Source organism: Chenopodium album, chromosome 16, assembly GCF_948465745.1.
Source record: "Chenopodium album chromosome 16, dcCheAlbu1.1, whole genome shotgun sequence".
Taxonomy (NCBI): domain Eukaryota; kingdom Viridiplantae; phylum Streptophyta; class Magnoliopsida; order Caryophyllales; family Amaranthaceae; genus Chenopodium; species Chenopodium album.
The window spans coordinates 39,894,247-39,918,122 of record NC_137849.1 but is presented as its reverse complement, the minus strand read 5'-3'; the positions used below and the strand labels follow the sequence as shown (position 1 = coordinate 39,918,122).

General features: G+C 34.8%; 2 protein-coding genes and 2 long non-coding RNA genes across 4 annotated transcripts; 2 read left to right on the top strand and 2 right to left on the bottom strand.

Annotated features, from left to right (window-relative positions):
• Nucleotides 1-1,651: 1,651 nt before the first annotated feature.
• On the top strand, nt 1,652-4,972 carry LOC145584287 (PKS-NRPS hybrid synthetase cheA-like). Its single transcript, XM_081641159.1, has 4 exons — nt 1,652-1,726; nt 2,284-4,306; nt 4,393-4,847; nt 4,940-4,972. Exons 1-4 carry the CDS (start codon nt 1,676-1,678, stop codon nt 4,970-4,972), a joined length of 2,562 nt encoding a protein of 853 aa, XP_081497285.1. The 5' UTR covers nt 1,652-1,675.
• On the bottom strand, nt 4,970-5,530 carry LOC145585283 (uncharacterized). The gene is made up of 2 exons (XR_014100623.1): nt 5,306-5,530; nt 4,970-5,218 (listed from the first exon to the last, which is right to left on the bottom strand). It is a non-coding gene; the product is annotated as an uncharacterized LOC145585283 (long non-coding RNA).
• Nucleotides 5,531-8,662: 3,132 nt separating this feature from the next.
• On the top strand, nt 8,663-9,918 carry LOC145585282 (uncharacterized). The gene is made up of 2 exons (XR_014100622.1): nt 8,663-9,181; nt 9,699-9,918. It is a non-coding gene; the product is annotated as an uncharacterized LOC145585282 (long non-coding RNA).
• Nucleotides 9,919-16,405: 6,487 nt separating this feature from the next.
• Nucleotides 16,406-23,449, bottom strand: LOC145586499 (putative WD repeat-containing protein C2A9.03). Its single transcript, XM_081643343.1, has 8 exons — nt 23,306-23,449; nt 23,050-23,227; nt 22,716-22,889; nt 22,145-22,231; nt 18,273-18,407; nt 18,051-18,161; nt 17,356-17,553; nt 16,406-17,239 (listed from the first exon to the last, which is right to left on the bottom strand). Exons 2-8 carry the CDS (start codon nt 23,218-23,220, stop codon nt 16,739-16,741), a joined length of 1,377 nt encoding a protein of 458 aa, XP_081499469.1. The 5' UTR covers nt 23,221-23,227; nt 23,306-23,449; the 3' UTR covers nt 16,406-16,738.
• Between the last annotated feature and the right edge of the window lie 427 nt (nt 23,450-23,876).

Below are 23,876 nucleotides of genomic sequence, written 5' to 3'. Positions count from 1 at the left end.
ACTATTTAATTTGTGTCATAAACTCCTGCCACTTTTCTCTCTCCCTTTGTTTTGTTCGTTTGTTGTACTATCTTTATTCAGGTTACTTTTATTTGTTTTCTTGTAGGCGTTTTAGTACTCTTTCCTGTTATATACAAATATATTTTACGAGTATATTGTATTACGAGTACTCCATAGTCCGTACCTTTTTTGTATAAAAATAAGGTTTATTAGATCTGGCAATCCCTGACCCGACCCAATAGCCCGAACGAACCCGACCTGAAGTCACTGAGAGAAACCCGAACCCGACCCGATCCGAACCCGAATAACCCGAATTTGACCAAAATATCATATTTCGTAATAATATTAAGTTTTTACACTATTTTTGATTGTTTCTAAGCATAATCCAAAATCGACCCGAAATCTGATCCGAACCCGACCTATTGACCCGAATTGCTACCCCTAGATCTAATACAGTAATACAGATTGTTTACCTGTTAAACAACGAGAAATGGTACACTTACTTTAGGAATGAAGACAGACTGAACGAGAGATGATGAGTTAAGGTGCAATTAAATTTGACAATCAACAACTTTGATAATTTTTTTATGTTGCCTTTTCTACTTGATCATATGCATTTTTTTTTTTTTTTGTTAACCAAACTATGACATAGCTAATAGCTTAGCTTAGAGTGGTAAGTGTGCAATTTCCTTCGCAGATAAGACGTATAAGGTTTCAATTGAACTGAACTTGACCTATAGTAATTGGCCTGATTTTGTTAAACTCTTATTTTTAAGGCATCGATCAATGGATTTATTATATAAGTCATATTATACCATAACAAATTTGTTTACAAGTGATTCGTAAATACATCAACATGAACTCTTATTTATAAATTGTCGGTGGAAAGGTCTTAAGAAAAAAATCATAGCATAGTTACATACATTACATGAATTTCAAATTAAGGTGGACTTGGAAGGTTAAACAACAATGTTCCCCTTTGACTCGGATAGTGTAAGATACATTATTTAATGAAGTATTTAGAAGGCTAGCTAAGCTAGAAAAGTATAGAAGGAATTGAAGCCTGACAAATTATTGTTCAAAATGAAATCGAGTAGAGGGGCCTAGAGTTTTGACGAAAAGTGTTGGTCGTTTCCTTATCACTACACCTCAAGATTTGTTTGCTTGATTTGGTAGGCCATGTCTCTCTAATAAGGCAAATCTTTATATTTCAAGCCATGAGCATGCTTTTCATAACATACCAATACGAATTGGCTTATGTGTAAAGGAGAACTCATACTTGAATTGAGGTGTGACTAGTTAATGTATATGAATGCAACTTAAAATGATACTCCTAATCTTTGAAAAGAAGTCACTTGAGAAGGGGGTTGTTATTTAACGCCCACAAATTACTCAAAACGCCCGCAAAATTACAAAATAATTACGATATTACCCTTGACTCTATTTCTTACCCTCTTCAACTCTATTTGTTATCTTCCATCCCTTTCATAACTCTAACTCTCAAAACCGAGCTAAAGTAAACTCTACCACCACCGAACACCGCCACGGTTACCAGCATCAACACCACCGCCAGCACCACCAACACCCAACACCACTACCACCACTATCACCACCACCACCACCACCACCACCGCCGCCACCACCACCAGCACCACCACTATCGCCACCCGGTTACATGTCGGAGGCGGAAAGCAGGGTGTCCACCCCGCCGGACCCACTTGGTGAGGTAAATTTTTAATTTTTCTCGCCGAAAATGTACAAAACCGCCCGAAAAAACCGTTTGACCATGGTCAAAACGCCCAGGAAAAGCGATTTGACCATGGTCAAACCGCCTAGGACAACCGGTTTACCGTGGTCAAAACGGGTTTTCTAGGCGGTTTGACCATGGTCAAACCGCTTTTTCTGGGCGTTTTGACCATGGTCAAACCGCTTTTCCTGGGCGTTTTGACCATGGTCAAACCGGTTTTCTAGGGCGGTTTTGTATTTTTTTTTTAAAAAAAAATCTTTGCTTTAATTACTATTATTATTATTATTATTATTTCTATTATTATTATTTCTATTATTATTATTATTACTATTATTATTATTACTATTATTATTATTATTATTTCTAATATTTTTATTATTATTATTTCTATTATTATTGTTATTATTTCTACTACTATTATTGTTATTTTTATGATAAGTAGAATTAAGTTGTGATCATTGTTGTGATTATTATGTTTTTTATTTCCATTATTATCATGGTTATTATGCTAAATTTCATGTTATTTCTTTGTTTAGGCGTCATTGCCGGATTATGGGGGTGATGGAGTTGACTACAGTGCAGTCTTTATAACGTCAACGATGTTCCCAACTTTTGAAGAGGCCTTTGAATGGGCTCAAAACATCTCTATTGGTTGCGGCTTTTTCCTTACAAAGTCTTCGTATAAGACACAACGAGATGGTCGGCCGGTCAAGTATCTGAAGTGCGATCGTGCCCATAGAAATACAGCCGAAGACAGGGATATGGAGAATGCTGTACGAAAAAACACAAAAAGAAAGGGTATCAAATGTCCTTTTCGGATCAAGATCACATGTGTGGTAGATGATCTTGGGTGGCAAATAATTCCTGTATCTGGTTTGCATGGCATGCACAACCACCCTATGATGGTTTATCGAGAGGGTCATAGACAAGTGAGTGGTTTAAGTCCGGCTGCGAAGCAATTGGTTCGACAAATGAGTTCAGCATGTGCAAAACCTAGTAACATAATGGCAGCTGTGAAAGATGCGTATCCCAATGAGAACCCTAACATGAGGCACATCTATAATTTCAGAAGTCGTTTAAGGGTTGATGATAGTGAAGGGAGAGATGTCGTAAACCAGTTTCTTCACTTGGCCAACGAGCACAAGTACGTTAGTTGGGTAGCTGCTGACCCCGACACACGTGTTGTCACCCATGCCTTTATGGCACATCCAGAGATGGCGAATATGTTGCGGACTTATCCACATGTCATAGGGATGGATTCCACATACAAGACAAACAGGTACAACATGGCGTTCTTCGAGATTGTTGGGGTCACACCGACAAACCAAAACTTTTTGATCGGGTATGCTTTAATGAAGATAGAGTCTTATGAGAGTTACAAGTGGGTGTTGGAGAAATTGAAGCTGTATATGGGTTTTGAAGTGACTCCTACTGCGATTCTAACTGATCGAGAGTTGGGACTGTTGAAGGCGGTGAAAGAGGTATTCCCAGACACAGCTCACTTGTTATGTAGATGGCATATCAACAAAGATGTGTTGGCCAAGGTATATCATTTGTGTAAGAAAGATATGGTGTTAGCTGAGAAATTTAGAAATGGGAGGTGGTCAAAACTCATGAATGCAACAACTGAGGCTGAGTATGAATTTGAGTTGCGTCAAATGAGGGATACTTGGGGAAGATCATGGCGTACCGTTGTGGATTATGTGGAAAAAACTTGGCTTGTACACAAGGAGAAGTTTATCTTGGCATGGACGAATCAGGTGTTGCACTTTGGCAACGTGAACACGTGTAGGGTGGAGAGCCAACATTCTGTGCTTAAACAATGGCTCGGTAGTTCCAGAGGGTCGTTGGATTCAATATTCAGTCGTGTGCACCGCGCCACAGAGGGTCTGCTTATTGGAATTCGTCATCATTTGGAGGACTCCAGACGACGAATTGGAGTGGAGTATAGGGGCATGCCGTTGCACAATCTCAGTGGCCATATGTCCTTCCACGGTCTCAAAATTCTGAAGCATGAGGTGACCAGGATGAGAGAGTTATCTGATGATGTGTACGAGCGATGTGGTTGTGCGTTGTTGATGACACACGGCCTACCATGTGCTTGTACCATATATACCTCGATTCAGGGTGGCACGGGTTTATATTTGGATCAGGTCCATCCTTTTTGGAAAACTCTCGTCATTGGGGATGGTGTAGGCATTCATACTTTTGCTGATGAGTCGGAACAGGACACTGCACAATTTAGATCCCTAGTTGATGAGGTTCTACAACGCGACCCCGGTTTTGTGCGGAGTGTGAACCGAGTGTTGTTTGCGGAGCTTCACCCTGAAGAAGGAGATTACGAAGAACCTGAGATAAACGAGACAACCAGGGGTCGACCACAAGGCCAGCAGTGGTCTTCGTCTACTAGACGGGATGCAAGTGGGTTCGAGCACATTCCGAGCAGTCGTAGTCGTGGTCGTGCTCGTGGGCGAAGTCGTGGTAGAAGCAGGGGTCGTTCTACATCCAGCTCCGGTCGTGGAATATCAAATGAATCTGTAAACATGAGGACGCCACCTGGTATAAATTGTTATTATTATTAATATTTTTGTACATTACGTAATGAATGGCGAATTGTAATTAATGCGTTGATGATGTATTTACAGGTAATCAGATGAACATCGACGAGTTTTTGTACGTCGATTGGTTTCCAAATGTCATGTTGCCGTATTTGGAAGGATGGGTAGACCCTATCGGTGATGGCAACTGCGGATTTCGTTGTGTTGCAGAATTCTTTTGGGGTAACCAGGAGGAATGGATATTGGCCAGGACTGTGATTGCGAATGAGATAACCAGGCATCCTAACGTCTACTCTCACATTTACGGTGATCAATTGGAAAATGAGGTTCGTCGTATCACGTGGACTGGTGGTAGGTGCACAGGCGACCATTGGATGGCAGTGTTTCAAGACTTGTTCCCGATCGCAAATCTGTTCAACGCTGTCATTATGTTATTCGGTACATGCATTGATGGTGTAGGTGTGTATCCATGCATCACTGTGTTACCGTGGAGTGCCCCGTCCACTTCCACGGGCCCGAGTAGGGAGCTTGCACTACTAACGGTGGGGAACTATCACTACGTGCGGTTGCAAATGTCTCCTAATTTCCCTGTTCCCCCAATAGCCGGATTTTGGTATGACGTTCGTGAATTTAGCGTCCAAGATTGGGACCAACGATATGCAAGTAGGATAGCAACATGGCATAATATTAATAGAAATTCTACTTGTAATTAAAAACGCAATTTAAATTCCAGTTTTAATTAGTTTTTAATTACAATTTTAGTTATAATTAAAAATTACATTAAATTCTATTACATTCTCATCATTGCATCCCACGCCGCAATAAGCTCCTGGGCCTCAACCACTGTTGGGGTGACCTCACCGCCCGTGTCTACAATGAATCGCCGAATCACATGCATGGAACGACCCATCCACTGCAAAATACAAAGCAAATAATCATAACGTATAATATTTTGTACAATAATAAAATAATACAATGATGCACTTCATAAAATACTTACGTAATCAGTGTTCGTCCTCTCTGGAACTGCCGGAGGGGCTAGTTCCGCAGTATCGCAGATAAGCCGAGGATGGGAGTACGTAAAAAACCATGGCAAATAGTCAGGTGAGCATGTGGGAATCTCATCTAGTAGAGGTGGATGGACATGCAAGCCGAGACAGCAGCTCCCAGGACCGAACTTCTTCCATAAGACCTGACCCCGAAAAGTGACGCTGTACGACCGGACATTAGCAGGTCTATACGCCTCGTCAGGGACAAAACCAGGGAGCGGTATCCCCTGCACGTGACCAAGTTGCCGTAAGACCCTGCACGTGACCAAGGTGCTACCGAAGAGTGTAACAAAGAAAGCCATGAACTGAACGTCGGGAACCCGATCCAACAACTTGCACCGCTCATAAATGGTAGTCACCGCAACAGCACCGTTTTCCCAAACTGCTCTTGGTTTCACCAACAGCTCATCCCTACTCAACCCCAGCAACTCCTGAAAATCAGCCTGGAGAGACGCACTGTCGCTGACCATGTCCACCAAGTCCCCGTCAACGGGGATCCCAAGAATGTAAGCGACGTCGTGTAGCATGATGGTCATCTCACCAAAAGGGAGGTGAAAAGTGTTCGTATCCGGCTGCCACCGTTCAACGAACGCAGAGATCAGAGGCCAATCAATGTGGGAATGCATGATAGACGGCAAGTGTCGTAGTCCAGTGACACTAACGCGCTCACGTAAATCAGCACTCAACTCTGTCTCCCACTCCTGCAGCGACTTGCACCACTGAATCCTACTGTGGCACCTCAACGGCTCACGATCCTGTCCGACCCAAATACGTGACGCAATATGAGCCGCGTAGCTGGGAATAAGACTCCCATCAACTGGACCCCCCGGCATCGCCTCCTGAACAAGCCAAGTAGTATCCGCGTCTCGAGCAGCACGAGACCTACGAGTACGGCCAGTGCTCGTACTCGCACTACTAGAAGCCACAAACCTCCCTCCTCTACCTTGCATGACGAAAACCCCTGATGGCGCCTCCTCGTGCTCGCCTCCTGCGGAAGTCGAGGCATCCTCCATGTAGTCATGATCAGGATCATAATCGTACATGTCATCATCCGCCGCTCGAGAAGCTGCCCTCTCCCTCCTAACAGAAGCATCAACACCTCGAGATCGTGTATGTCGAGGACCTGATCCTTCGACATGTGTGAACTCGATGTTTTACCTCCTCATGTTTCGTGGCTGTCATTTAATTAATAAATGTAATTGGTATACGATTCAATAAATTTAATATATATAGAAATATAAATGCAATTACTTTTTTTTATCTAATTTCCTAAATATAATGCTATTAATATATAAACTAAAATTTACCAAATATATTAATTAAACTCAACGTAAAATATAAAACTATATTAGTTTATTATCTAAACATACACCTAATTATTTTAAAATTCAAATACACAAATACATTATTTTATTTCTAAACATAAATTTAATAAAGCTACACATATAAAAAAACAAACATATACAATATCATTTTTTTCCTAAACATATAATTAATAAAGCTAAACATATACGAACATATTATTTAATTTCTTATACATAAAACGTGAACTTAAATTAAACAAATATATATAATTAATATTTTTTTAAATTATACATAAAACGTGAACTTCAAATAAATATTTTTTTTTTACTAAACAAATATTAAAATTAATCTAAACAATTAATAAACAAATATATTATTAGTATAAATTTAAATTAAAAAAAAATAATAATTTAAATTCCAGTGCTCAAACCGCTCAAGATATCCGGTTTGACCATGGTCAAACCGCCCAGTGAAAACGGTTGACCGTGGCCAAACCGGATTTCCTGGGCGGTTTGACCATGGTTAAAACGCCCATGAAATCCGTTTCGACCACGGTCAAACCGCCCAGGGAATCCGGTTTGACCACGGTCAACCGTTTTCACTGGGCGGTTTGACCATGGTCAAACCGGATATCTTGAGCCATTTGACCATGGGTAAACCGCCTATTTTGGGCGATTCGGTCAAGCGTTAAAAAAAAAACCGAACCTGCTCCTCCGGCACGCCGTCTTCCTCCCTCGACCGTCCGACGTTCTTCGTCCTCGGCATCTTGGAGGTTCTCCGGTGGTGTTTTTGGGTGCTTGTGGTGGTGGTGGTAAGGGGGTTGGGTGTTGGTGAAAGTGGTGGTGGTTTTTTGTTTTTTTGGTTTGAAGGGAGTTGAAGAGAATGGATTAGGGTAGAGTGGTTCAAGGGTAGAGTGGTAATTTCGTTGTAATTTTGCGGGCGTTTTGAGTAATTAGCGGGCGTCAAATAGCAGTTCACCTTGAGGATGATATTATTGGTTGTATATACAATTGTTTTGTGTATGAAGTTTTATTTATGATATAGGTAGGATAAATAAAGAAAAAACTTTTTATAATTATATATACCGATAAAAATTCTACCCTATGATGAAACACCCCTTATTTTTCTACAATTAGAGATGAATAGGAGCTAGGTCGACATGACAACCAATTAGGCACAACATGCCCAACTAGGCACGAGTTTGTCACAAGCCCAATATGACACAAGTGCACGCTAATGAGCCATGTGCAGTGCATGGGTAATGAGCTATGTGATGTGCATAGACTTCATTTATAAAATTGTTGTGAACCTAATACCAGCATGACATCAGGCCAACATCCGGATGTTGACCTACTTATTAGTGACCAATTTAGAGAAAAAATTTAAAATTATAAAGGGCCCGTTGGCACAACATGACCAGACATGGCATACAAATTTTTACCTACAACCCACGGCAGGGAACACTGCCTGCACCCCCCAAGCTTCAGCGCGTGTCCCGCCCCCGCCCGTTTTTATTTATGAATTTCCTGTAAATTTTCATAATATGTTCATTTCTGTATTGGTAAATGTTCATTTATATATCATTAGATTTCATTTTTATAACAGGGAGTTTTTGTTCAAATTAATATATTTTCTAAATTGAATTTTAAGAATTTTCTATAAAAATAAAGATGAGAGCAAACTTATTTATAAGGATTACTGTGTTCAAATCATTTTTATTATAAGAAGTATTGCATCATCCGACGTTCATTTTTGTTTATTCGTGTTTCAACAGATGTTCATTTTTGTATCATCAAATGTTCATTTCAAGAGTTATGTGTAAGTTTTATAATAATAAGATGTATGCAAATACATACGTCTTAGAATTCTATTTATGTAAATCAAATGTTGTTAAAAAATAATTTCCAATATAAAATAAATTTAATTTCTATAGTTATAAGACAAATATATATATATATATATATATATATATATATATATATTTGTGTGTTTTCCATGAAAACTACACTAGTAGAAAAATTGAAAAATACAACGCTCATTGGCCACCGGTTTTGAACCGGTGGCAATAACTTAGTATATTAAAAAAAAAAAAAAAAACCGGCCCTTTATATACCCAAACCCTACCATTTCTTCTCCCAGCCGTTTCCTCCATCCTCTCTCCTCTCTCCATCCTCTCTCCTCAACCAAACATCCACCTCTGATCTCCTCCTTCTCTTTCGGCCTCAACTCCGATCCCCTCTCCCCTCTCCCCTCTTCTCCTTCATCCTCTCCTCCTTCTCTTTCTCTCTCATCTCTTCCCTCTCCTCCTTCTCTTTCTCCTTCTCTCGATCTCTCTCTCTCCTTCTCTCCCTCTCTGTTCCCTCTCGTCCTCTCTCCTCCGTTCTCCTCCTTCGCCACCATCAACCCACGAAATCACCACCACGCCACCACCACACCAGCAACACCAACATCAACAACACCGACAGATCTACATCATCAACACCACTTTTCGCCTTGATTTGTGCATGTTTATGGGTCTACAGGTAAATGCCTTGATTTTTATGGATTTGATTGTTGTAATATTGTTCGAAATTGATTTTCGAAATTTCTGGGTTTAATTGATTTTCGAAATTTCTGGGTTTAATTGATTTTCGAAATTTCTGGGTTTAATTGATTTTCGAAAGTTTTGGGGTTAATTGATTTGCCGGGTTTGATTGATTTGGGTTTAATTGTGATTGATTTTCGACAGTTTATAGGTACATGCATGATTTTTGGGTTTTTTTTTTCGCAATTTTTTTTTTTAGTTTTAATAATTTATGATTTCTGTGTTTTTTTTAGGATATTTATCGTTTTTTTTTTTTTTTGGATTTTTTTTCTGGGTTTTAAAAAACTGATTAGTGTTCTTTTTTTTTTTTTTTTTTAATTCCGAGATTAGTGTTTGTTTTTTTTTTTCATCAGCTTAATTTAAACTGATTAGTCTTCTGTTTTTTTTTTAATTCCGAGATTAGTGTTCTTTTTTTTTTTATTATTCAATTTATATTTTTGTTTTAATTGATGCAGGTATATTGATTTGGATGTGAAAGTGAAGAATCAAGATTTTGATTTAGATGTTGTATGGGGTTTTTGTGATTTTGATGTTGTAATTTTTTATGATTTATATTGTAATTTTTTACTGATTTATTTGATGTAATAATTGTTGGATTATATTGGAAATTATTTTTTTTAATTAAATGTTGTAATTTTTCGATTAAATTGAATGATATTGTTCGATTTATATTTAGATGCTGTCATTTTTTTTTTGATTTATGTTCAGTTATATTTCAAGTAATAAAAAAACAAATATATATATATATATATATATATATATATATATATATATATATATATATATATATATATATATATATATATATATATATATGTTCATTGCCACCGGTTAACCGGTGGCAATAGTTGTTAAAACAAAAAAAAAAATATTGCGGGAACGACTATTGCCACCGGTTAACCGGTGGCAATACTTAATTTTGCCACCGGTTTTGAACCGGTGGCCTTTTCAACCGAGTATTGCCACCCCCCAACTGACCACCGGTTCAAAGCCGGTGGCATAGGGGGGTTTTGAACCGGTGGCCAATTGATATTTTCGCCTAGTGCTATAATCTGGTCACAATATGTATGTTGCCTTCAACTTCGGTTCCATACTTGATTATCCTGTGCAATAAGAGATCGATCAAGTTTTTTTTTTTGAAAAATAATAATAACAACACATTCCAAACAAACGTACGTGATTTAATCTAAGATTCAAAATTGAACATTATTTATGCATGAATAACAATTACGAATTCAGATATGAACACACTATAAAGATACGAAAATCTTTCAATATGAGAATGAAAACGTATAAAATCTAAATGAACATGTATTAAATTCTAAATGATCATTTATTAATATGAAAAAGAACATATATCAAAATCCAAAATTCCAAATGAATATCTATTAATATGTAAATGACCATTAATAATAATTATGTATGTCAAAATACAGCTTAATATGAATTGATATTATATGTGGATGAAATACCATAAGATTATCTTATATTTTAAAATAGAATCATCAAAGGTTTATGACGAATGAACTACAGGTTATTTATTTTTGAACATTTTTTAACATGTGATTGAACATACATAATATATGTATGAATATACACATTTCCAATTTATGTATCAAATTCGAATAAAAAATCTATCAATATTAGAGTTAAAATGTATGTAGTATGATATTTAAATGACGCTCATGAGCATATATTAATTTAATATGGTTAAAACATATTTTATTGTAGTCTATGTGGATATCTTTAATATGAGAATGAACATGTACGTATTTAAATTCAAATGAGCATATGTTTAGATACCAGTAAACATTCATTAATATGTGAATGATCATAAACAAAACTAGAATAATCATCTCTTAAGCCTGAACCCTAGTAGATCTAAGGTAATAATGTAAATGATCATATACTAATATCATAATGAACATCTATCTAAATGAAAATGAACATTTATCGAAAAGTAATTTTCAATATAAACTAATTGTGATGATTGATCATTTATTTTATAAAATCTAAATGTTCATTATCCTTAGTTATAATGACTTGCACATAAATGGAAAAAGAATCACATTAATATATTTGCACAGGCTCATTATTTGCACATGAACCAATTTATATATGTTCATAAGGTTACGATAAAATGAACATTGTTATACATATAAATGTACAACTACAAACATGTATATTTATGAAAATAGAAACCAAGAGTAGAGAAGTGCATATGAACATTTAGTAAGTTATAAATGATCATTATACATTAGTATTGGAAACATTTCATTTTCAGCAGGACCACTCGACATTAGCGCTCATTTTGTATTTTATTTACTCTTGATTAAATAGAAATATTATCGCCATCTCCGTTTATACACATATTTTAAAAAAAATCAATTAAGGATTACATAACTCCATAATGTAAGTGATTAATCAAATAAACACTTTCAAATCAAGTAAATAACAGTTACATTTCTCTAGAATTATATTGTCTTCTTTACTCTCTTGAAGATCATAATTCACTCAAAAAAAAAAAAAAAAAAAAATTAAACACATTAATACGTCATTCTACTTGTTTTTTTTTACCAATGTTTAGTAAAATTACACTGTATTACTTACAACGATTCATTTTGCACATTTAATGTATCTTCTTTTTTCCTGGAAATTAAAATCGCAAAAAGATTAAGAAAACTTAGGGTGTGTATTTTATTTTCAAAAAATGAACAAACGAATTTACGATTGTGCGTCACTTTCGTTGTTGTTTTGCATAATCTAGCACAATTTCGTCCTTATATCAGACATTTTTCTTGATTGTTGTACTTAATTTTGAGATTTCTTCCAGAAATTTTGCAAATTATTGAAGTTTTGATGAAAGAGAAAATGGAGAGAGAAAATGAAAATTGCAAGTAATGATATACATTTTTTTTTTGTAGGGTAATTGCAGTAAATGTGGTTAGTGGGGAAAGTAGGGGCTATATGGTAATTTCGCGCGGAGGGTGGTGGGGAGTGTAGGCAGTTTTGGCTAAAGGGGGGTGTAGCCATCAATAATTAGACATGGCACAATATGTGAAACTATGCATGGACTCCGTTTATGAAAGACTAGTATAAGCCCGACACAACACAACTATTTTTTGGCCCATTATAGGTACGACCCTCTTAAGCACGAGGCACATTGTCATGGCACATGGGCCTACTATTCAAGGTTCGTGCCCAACTTTAGCTACAAAGCCTACAATCGTCATTCTATCTGTATTTTTTTAGCTACGGGTGCAACTATAATGTTACAAATTGTTGGGGTGAAGTAAGAACATGTTCTTCTTTTCCCCATGAGGTTAAGATAAATTTGAGATTCATATAAGGTTTCGGGTCACCATTTTTTATTTTATATTATCAAAATCTAATACTTTTACTAGGGGTGTCAATTCTAATGATCGGATCGGATCTGATATGATCAGGTTGGATCGGGTAAATTTCTAAAGTTAAGTCATACTAAATTGTTATGTCCACGCGAGTCCAAATCCGAATCGAATAATTTTCGGACCGGGTCGGATTGGGTGTACTTTTGACACCTCTACTTTTACGTCGATTGCAAATTAGGTTTTTAATCTGATCGATATTTTACAAGTCTAATTGTAGATAATGAATTTAAAGAAAAAAGGGTCCCAGCTTAGAGACTTCTCTAGTGTCTAAACTGAGATCCATCACGAGCAATTGCCATTTGCCATTTTATTAAGTGTTAGTTGTCAATCTGGTCAATAATTCTTATCTTAGTTTGGGCTTTCTCATACATGCATTATTTTGGGCCGACATTGGAATTGTTTTTGTGGAAACAAAAGCCTGCCAAGATTTTTACGTTCAGAAAAAGAGCGTAAACAAAATCTTTCAAAATATTAAAGGAGGTTTATTTTGTGCAATGAGCCAATGAGCAATCAAAAGATAAAATGTTTACTCTGTAATATTCTAAATAATTTCTTATAATTTTTAAGTTCGTTCAAGTAAGTTAAAATAAAGAAAACAAACCTTTTAGTCATATACAAAGTATAAAATAGTAGTTTGATTGGTGGAGAGCTAGAGCTTGAAGGCGGATGGACTCCTAGAGTCCTAATCTGGTCCTTATTTATACTTTGTATTTAGGGGCTATTCACATTAATTGAACTGAATTAAAATGAGATGAACTGAATAAAGCTGAAATGAATATTTTATGAGAGAAGGAAATTAGGAACTGAACTGAAACTGATTGAAGCTGAACTGAACTGAAATTAAGCTGAAGTGAATAGATCCTTAGTGTTTAAAGCTTCCTAAATCCTAAGGACTTCTTTAAAAAAAAAAAAAAAAAATTCGTAAAAATCCTAAGGACTTGTTTGGGGTAATTGACATCCATGGGCCTAGAGCAAGTCCAACAAATTTGAAATTACACAGTACGCATTATGTATCCCACAATTATAGCTAATCTTGTTTTTGTATATATGACTGTATGTTCATATGTTGGCATTTTGGCAACTTGGAAATGTATTGGGCCTCTTGGCTCACTTGTCAACTTGTCGTAATCAATTGTATGTCTAATGATAGCCAATACTCCGTACTTGATAAGGTTCTTACCTTAAATTCTTGAGGTTTGGAATTCAAATTGAGTCCGATGAAGGTATCTGAAAATATAGATTTTTTAACATCTCTAAATGCCTAGCCCACAACTGCTAGATCAAAAAGATCGAATCGTCTGGATGGGTATTCTCATTTTAAAGAAGAACAAGGAGGAGGATGCTGAACTTGTATATATTTGATATATTCAACATGGTAGTGAATCTAGTGATTTGAGTAGATGATAACTAGAGTCTAACATGTAGGTTTGGCTAACTATTTCGAGATGATAACTAACATGTATGTTTGTTTTAGACTATATTGAGTAAATGATGTAAATGGTGAAATGTAAAGAGAAATTAAGTTCCTTATTTTTTAAAGTAAATTGTGGAATATTTTCATTTGATTTTTGAATTATATGCCTATGAGCACACGTTATAAAATTCTCTAAATTTATTATTATTGATTTTATATGAAGTATATGAGCAACTGTCTTTCGAGCTTTATATACTTCCTCCGTTTTTATTTAGTTATAACACATCTCTTTAGCACGCATGTTAAGGAAGATATTAGATTAGGTAAACGGATAAATTAATTTACAAAATTTTAACACCTATAAGAAGAAAGGGATAAGTTGCTACGGTTTAAATTTCATAGCTTAATTCATTCGTTTACCTAGTTTAATCACCTTATCGATAAGCGTGATAAAAGGTATGTTGCAAGTATAAAAAACAGAGGAAGTATATATAATGTGGACTTGTGGAGTCATGGACCAAGTGTGTTTTATGTCCACTGTAAAAACGTTTTTATGGACATTCTAGATAAGAATGTAGGAAATTCAAAATAGTTTAACTCAAATACGATGTGCAGGGTATGAATCACTTAGTTTATTAACATTTTAAATTTTTCAGATAGTTGGTACAGTTCCGTCTAAACAATTTTTTAAGAGTAGTTTAAAATATCAATCACAAGCTATTATTACGATTTACGATTATTAATTTCGGACGCGTAAGTAATCATAATTAATTTTAATGTCATGTACACGATTGATTGATTGATTGAACAATAGTGCAACCCAACTAAAATCGACTAACTACATTTTGAATTAGCCTTTGTCTAGACCTTTAGTGTTGATGACACTTGTTAAAATTAATCTTAGTAATTAAGGTTATGTTTTTAAATGCTGTCAAAATATATAAAATTTCAAATCCAAATTAAATATGGAATAAATTTGGTCGGTTTGACAAACAAAATTAAAATTATGATTACCGCATCAACTCGCCTGTTGCTTAAATTGAAACATTTGATTATAGTAAGCTTTCTTGAACATTGTTAGCTACATTTCTATATAAGACAAAGACAAATGTAAAAATTTCAATGTCATTTCCCAAATGAAAAGATCTTATACATTTGAATGTAACACGTTAACATGATAAAGGTTAAAGATTATGATGTAACATATATACTCACTAGATATATATCTCATGAATTCACTTACTTGACTAAGACACTCAAGACTATTCAAAAAATAATTAAGACACTCAATAACTCAAGGAACAAATTTGACAATAGTCAATCATGCAATAAATTCATAAAGATAATATTACATGAAGGAATAAATTGTTAACCATATACTCTCTCCGTCTCTTATATACATGTTTATTTCTAACATTTATTACTCACATAATAATAAAAAAATAAGCATATAAATAGAGACGGATAAAGTACAATTTTAATAGGATTTCACATGAAAATTAATTGGTGATTTGTGCAATAGCCCGCCTATATATTGATCAATCTTCCTCTATTTTCAGTGTGCTATGGTTATTTATCCTTGGACATACACTTTCTTTGTTTCCAATATATAAGTAATTGTAACATTTTTGACTTTATACAACTTTAACAATTAATACACTGATGATTATATATACAATGAAACTGATCAATTAATTTATTAACATATGTTTTTAATATATTGATTGATACATTAAACACCTATAATTTTTCAATCTCTTTAATAATATCCAAATTATTTTTTGTAAAAACCAAAATCTACAAAATCTATTCCAAGGTAAAAAAAAAATAATAATTGAATTTTGGCTTTCATCATTAAAATCTTCAAACACTTGAAAATTACTAAAATCCCTTAAATAAAATCTAGATAACATAAAATAACATTCCTAATTAATGCCTAAAATGTGTAGTACTCCATATCATATTTTGATTTATGGCCTTATGGGGTCATTTTATGATTATTTCATTACTATAAATGGAGAACGTACAAGAAAATAAGTGTCATAATACTCAAAGAGGCCTCCTTAGACCTTATCCAGATAAAATAGTTACAGTGTTAGATTTCTTTATTCAACTAGAAGCTTCATAATCCTATATTTAGCCCAAAAGTAAGCCATTTTATTCAATAAAGCTTACCATATACACCAAACTTATCTCATTCTCTCCAATTAAGATTAAGAGTGACACATTTTACTTTAATCTGAAAGTGTCGTAATTCCCCTCATTGAGTCATTGGGCTGTTGCACTACAAGTCAGTATCCATATTATTGACTAGAAAATGCTCAAATGCGGACCAAAATTATAGTTACGAGTAATAATAAATAAATACAGTATATAAAATTTACATGAAAGCATATAAAGTACTTACTAATACACAAGACGAACAAAATTTAAAAAACATCCCTAATATAGAGTGTTCTTTACATTGACGCTAATTGGGAGAAAAAAGGCTCCCTAATTAGCAAAATTGCTAGATGACTTCCGAGGCATCGGCATCAACCTCTAAAAATAATGCCTCCACAGTTCAAAATACACCAAAAAAGAAAGAGCTTTCAACTATTATGTCCAAATATTTGCATCTCACTCGTGGAAAAAACAACAGGTCGTTTGCAGTTTGCAAGAAGCTCATTTCCTAAAATATGGCCTCCAAGTATTTATTATGACGTCTCCTGTTAAACTCTAGCACACTACCGTAAGTGCGATCAGCAACTCCGACAAACAGTGCTTCAGTGTCAGGGCTGAAAGAAATCCCTGCAATCTCTCCAAACAGGTCGATTTCTTGTGCCTCCTCATATCCAGATTGTGTATCGAAGATATGGACGAAGTCAGCTGGCTCAGCCATGGCCATAAACCGGCCGTCTGAAGTGAATTTCAGTGCTCTTATGGCGCCCATTCTTCCCTTAAGTACCTCAAGGGATTGTGACATGTTCCTGATATCCCAGAGTCTGCAAGTTGTGTCTTGGTTTCCGGTGGCCAAGATTCGTCCATCAGGGTGCCAAGCAGAAGCAAATGAATAATCCACGTGCCCTTTGAGTGTACCGACGACTTTCCCCGTATGAGATTCGGATACCAAACACTCTGCACTGTCACCAAGGACAGCCATTACCTTGCCATCAGGACTCATTGAGGTGTTCTACAAACAAAGCAAAGATAAGAAATCAGCACATATCTCACAAATCATCAGCAATATTGAAAAGTTGGGCTGCTTTCCAACATAGAAGCCATGACCATGAGGCAGTTCGTACTCACATTCACAGACCAAGGAAAGCAGAAATGATTAATGCAAATGAAATTCGCAGCATCAAAAACTCTAACTTGAGCATCATTGTTGCCAGCTATAATCCATTCTGAACCACTAGGGCTTTGGCATATATCAACTGCATTAGTAATAGCATTCTCCTCTGTCGTTACTTTTGTACTGAATTCCACCTCCGGCTGATTTAAGTACTGCAACCAGAGAGTGACAATAACATGTAAGCCAAACAAGTTATCAACACTGGAGTGAACAGAACAAAAAATTAAAGTCACATACTGTAAAGTTTTGGAGAAGGGCTTAAAAGCTTGCCCATACATTCTTTCATTGATATATTTATATCGTACAAGCTACTGCTCCTAAGATCTCACCATGATCTTAAGATGCACATCAATCAAATAATATCATCAATATCCTATAATAAAGGTAACTAACCAAATATATAGAGGATATGAATATCAAGTATATCACAAGCATATAAAATATTATCTTAGCAAATCCCAACACCCCCCCTCAAGTTGGAGCACTTGGTGAGAAGATGCCCAACTTGCGAATCAAATGATCGAATTGTGACTTGCCTAATGCCTTGGTGAAAACATCCGCCAACTGCGTGGTGGTGTGAATATAGGATATGAATATCAAGTATATCACAAGCATATAAAATATTATCTTAGCAAATCCCAACACATACCTTGCAAATGAGCTCCCCATGGAAACCACCAGCCACCAAGAGATTATCCTTCACGCACATAGTGCTAATCTGCACTCTTGACAAGGGCTGAGGAAGAGATCGAGTGCATTTCTGTGATGTATCGTGAAACTAATACTGTCAGATAAGTGACATAACTATAAAAAAAGATGCTGCCATGCAAAGCTTTCATACTTGCAACAGATGAGGACACTTATGACTCACCGTTGTTGGCACAATTGGTTTAGCCACATTAATCACTTCTTCACTTTTCTTACGTAGAGCAGACCAGTGCATAACAGAGGAGTTCTGCATCAGATAAACGTCATGCTTTGATGTCGCCCACAACAAATTCCTCAACTGCAGCCACAAAACAGATTTCGAAGAGTTAGTAACCACCACCAAATTCTCACACCAACTTAATAAATGAATCATAAGCTTTTTACAAGTACCAGGAATGAGATCACTACACTCAAAAACTCCGATTGATGCACTCATCACTCTCTCTGGCATTTCTAACCTAGTAAATTCTGTTATGTAAGCACCTCTACAATCTCAGATCAAGTGGAATAGGTAAGCCTATCAACACCAACCAGCTACATGATGATATGGGAAGCCAACTAAGAATGACATAAAATAAAATCCAGAATGGAGTAGACATTGGACTAGCTAATTCTCCATCTTGCCAATTGACATGGCACAGGAAGTGTGTTAGAACTATTGAAGTTTTTACTTAAACAAGGTGACAGAATCATGATGAACAGTCAGCATCCAACCATCGGCAGCTTAAATATGGACTGTGCAGAGAGGAGTGAAAAAATACGAAAAAAAAACTACTAACATATGCAAAGACAGTCAGACAGAAGGGTGAACATAATGAGAAACTACAATCCACCACAAAGTATATAAGCAATAAGATTATTATAAAAATAAAAAATAAGAAAAAATCACCCAAGATATTGAACAGGAAGTAATAGCATTAAAGAAATTACAGAAATAAAAAAATTATCGTGTTGTCAACAATTATTGCAAGCTTCATTAATTTTCTAACATGTTCAGAATTATATTTATCCTCTCATACCATATTGAAACGTACCCTTTAAGCGCCAGCTGCTCAGATATAACTCCATCCTGTTACAGACAGTTAAAATTCTAATGCCACAAGGCGGTTAAAGCAATATTATAACGCTAATTAAAACAATAGAGTTGTAAACACCACTTTAAATTGTTTACATTATTAGAATTTAAACATCAAATGACACCCAAAAGCAAAGTGGCCAAGGTCAACTAATAGTAAATCCAGTTCGAAGCAGTAATATATAGACAGACTTCAGATGTTCAGACTCTATTAATTTCTTTAATATCACAAGGATAGTATGATCTGAGGTTTTGCTTAAATAACTCATATGCAGATATACAATACAATTATACAAATGAACATGTTCTACAACTAAAGGGGCTTTATTCTGATGTCTAATGTAAAAGACACCAAACATAGCCTCCTGACTTACAAACCTCCTCTTTCTGCCTTTTTTTTTTCTTTGTTCTATCTACAAGGGTGACATATTTTACAACCTCCAAACATGAACTTTCAAGATGCCACAACAGACACTTAATGTATCAGTGGCGTATCCAGGAATTCCGAACTGTGGGTTCGGAATTTTTAAAAAAATGATGATCATATATTAACTAAATATTCAATACATAAGTTCATTTTTTTTTTAAATTACAAATGGATGGATTTTACAAAAAAAAAAAAAAAAAAAAAAAAAAAAAAAAAAAAAAAAAAAAAAAACCTACAAAAGCATTTTTCGAGTTTTCATAGTTTGAAATTAAAGCGTGCTAATACATTACTACTTCTATAAATCTATATTTCTATTGCAAAAAATCAATATTACACATAAAAATAAAAATAAAAAATCTCAAGCCCCCAATAAACACAAATTTAACAATGTAAACTTCTTCTAATTATCAATTAAAAGACCAAGTAAAAATTTTAAATTCTAAGTTTCTACAATTCAATTTGTCAACAATTCAAGTATTCAACAATATATTAAAACCAATTAAAAAAATTAGTATGTAATTAACTAATTATCACTAATTTTAATAAAATCAACCATTAAATAAAGATTTAAGAATTAAGAGGAGTAGAGGAATAAGAGGTCTCACAAGCTCACGAAGAACGGAAGAACTCGGAAAAAAATTACAAAAAAGAAAGATAAAAACATAAAATGAGATTAACCATTAAATAAAGATTTAAGAATTAAGAGGAGTAGAGGAATAAGAGGTCTCACAAACTCATAAAGAACAGAAGAACTCGGAAAAAAATAAAAACATAAAATGAGGGCAACAGGAATCGAACCCAAGACCTAAGGAGGAGATTCAATGCTCTAACAATTACTCCCTTACCAATGTGCCAGGCTTTAACATTTGATTATTTATCTCACATAAATTAGTTTTAACCCTTTTTTTCTTTTTTTTTTAAAAAAAAAAAAAAATTAAAACTTATAATTTTTTTCCGAAAAATCTGTGGGTTCAATGAACCCCCTTGAACCCCCCCTAGATCCGCCCCTGTAATGTATTGCATGCAACAATATGATGCTTTTTACCAGACTAACCAGAGTATTATACTAAGTAGACAACATAACTTTATAAGCACTACTACAGAAAATAACATAATGCTCAACATAATACCTTATTACTACAAGTATAACAAATTACAGCACCACAAAGCAAAATCCACTCAAGATAGTACCTTACATGACCGAACTTTTATATTTAGAATATTTTGTGAGTATTTAGCATCAAATCAATAGTAATGATTAAATCTTCAATAATCTGCACAAAAAGATGAAGTAAATACAACCCACATGGTTTTTGCCACCAGATACAACATGAAAAATACATAGACATGGGAAGCAAAATGAAGCTGGTCATTAGTGCCACATAACAATTTGTTTAAGCCAAGAAATTTAACATGTGATGAAAAATGAGGTTGGTCAAATTTGAGCCACATAACAATTCATCTAGGCCATAGTTAGGTTTGTTTGCTTAATGTCATAACCAAATGTCTTAACAAGCAAACTAGAGGCCAATTATACCATCTTAAGCCTAAAGCTGAAATTCTTTAGTGTATCCTTCTATAAGAAACACATGATAGTTGGATCTAGGAGACCTCAAACACGCAGCAAACCCCCTATCTTAACATCTAATGTTACTCTTTTCCCCAAATACCTATTTAGAGACTCGACACTCAGATATGGGTACGACAATTAGACACTTTATTTTGGACCAAAATCATGCAAAATTTTCATGAAATGGTTGTGTCTGACACATGGCTACAAACTCGTGTTAGACACTCTTTGCTAAGTGAGTTTCCTTGGGACCCTTAACTGAAAAGCCACATCAAGGACCTTGCAAATCAAAATGTAAACTGGTCAATTTTGATATATTAGCAGCAAAGAAAAAGAGTAATTTTCACAATCATTACCATATTTGATGGAGAATATATTCCAACTTGTCATGTATACTTTCAAGTTTCAACACTGAGTACTCTAGAGTAGCATATAAAGTAATTTAAGAAATGATTTTAGGAAGGATAGAATTTAGTTTAGATATTCATTTGACAAAAGATACCTTTAAGAATTGCTTGCTTCTTTCGAGAAAGATTGTATGTCAATTAAAGAACAACATAATATAAATATTTTTAAAAAAATCAGATTGACATTCTCAATTCTTAGATCTGTTTGTTCTATAATTGGCTTTACAATCTCCCTTGATAAAAAGAAAATTAAAAAGGGTAATTTTTAAGTCAAATGAATTTTCAATTAAATTCTTCTCTTCACTACGGAGTATAAATTATGTTTAATTTTTTAATTTGCAAATTTTTATAGAGTCCTCAAGTGCTAAAATAAACAAATTCGAAGTCTAGACTCCATCAACTATAGAAATGATCCCGAAATTCACATTTGTTCCTTGTGGCCAATATATAAAGATATGACGACCTTACACTTGAATCTCAAAGGTCCCTTTAAGTGATCTCTCCATCAAAACTACTTAGGATTTTGCAACAACCTGAAAACAAGCATAAATTTTACCTGAAAATGCACAATTGTGGACTTGATAAGTGTTGTATTAAACTGAAAATCATAGAAGGATTGGTTTCTCTTCACTTGCTTGCATTCCTGTTACATATTGCACAACAACAAACATGAATCATAAAATTCAGAACAGGGCCTATTCAGTATCTTGTCATTTTCGATCTTACTTTTGAATTATTCAAAGTACAATTCTACACGATATTAAAAAGAATTTAAATTAGTCATACTTATAAAAATCAAATTAATTCTGAACTATGACAACTAAAATCTGTATAATTTTTTTTAGTAATTTCCAGATTTTAATTTTTTTTTTGGCTATTAATAACAAGAACTAAAAACTCAAAATAGTAATTTTGAATGAATAAATCAGCATCAATTACAATTTACAAAATATCAGTGACTCTGTTAAAAATCAGCATCAATTAAAACGTCGTAAATCAAATTAAACTGTCAAATCAGTAAAACAAATCAGTTTCAATCCGCAAAATCAAATAACTTAAAATTTTCTAAAAAAAAAAAAAAAAAAAAATTAGTATTCTCAGAAATTAAACAAAATAAGAAAACTGACCTTTTCCAAATGTTCTCGAGAAGAAGGAAGACTTTCAAAATTCTTATACTGCTTCAACCGAGTCTCACGATATCTATCTCTCGTAAAATTAAGCCTATCCCACGGTATTCCTTGTATATCTTTCCCGTTCTTCGCTTCTAACGCCGTCGTTTCGCTTTTCGACTTTCCTTCACACTATTTTTTCACCAACAACCAATTTTTCAATCAATTATTCTTACATAAACAAAAACCGTTTTGACTGTGCACGTTGTTCAATTCCGAACATCAAAATGAAACAAAAGGAGTAATAAAGAAAACAAAAAAAAATAAAAAATAATTAATAGAGAAAACGTACGACGTCAAAGCAATCCTCGACGTCGGAATTGAAAGGATCGTCGGTGTTGCAAAGGCTACTTGTCGGCGAAGAACTCTCGGAAAAGGCTAAAAGCTCGCCGTCAAAATTAGTGAAATCGTTGATATCATCAACAAACTCGAGCTCGTCGTTTTGGAATTGAAACTCCGCCATTTGAATCCTGCAAAATTCAAACCTATTACTATACACTCAAGTAAAAGAATTGAACGATAATTACACTGATCGACGCGTGATTTACCTGGAGATGAAGAGAAGCGAGAATAGTGTATGTGAAAAAGGAGAAGATAGAGAAATTGAGGGAAAATGGTGGGAAAGAAAGAAGAAGTATTATTTATAAAAGAATGGTGGACAAGTTTTTGTGATGGTGAGAGGGAGTGAAGAAGGGGAGGAGGTCGAATTGGTAAATGGCAAGTGTTGGTCATTTTTAATTAAAAATGGAATTTTGTGAGGTTTGGGTCCCATGAGAAGGAAGACGACCTGTCACCTGCCGTTAAGCATGGTTAACTGTTGTTATTGTGTTATTTGTTTATTTTCACTGTAAATGACAAAATGGAAACTTCTCCCTAAAGTTGGGTCTTGGGTGTGGGTTTGGGCGACATGAGATGAAAATGGCCTGATTTGGCACACGCTCGCCTACACCTGGCAAGGGTGAGATTCGCGAGTCGTGAGATTGTGAGAGCATGGTGGTGTGGATACTGACTATTAGTGAATTGTATATGGACATCATTTTAAAAAATTGACATGAGTTGAACATGAACATGAACATGACTAATTTGTTAATGTATCCACTCGTTAACCAATCTAGCAAA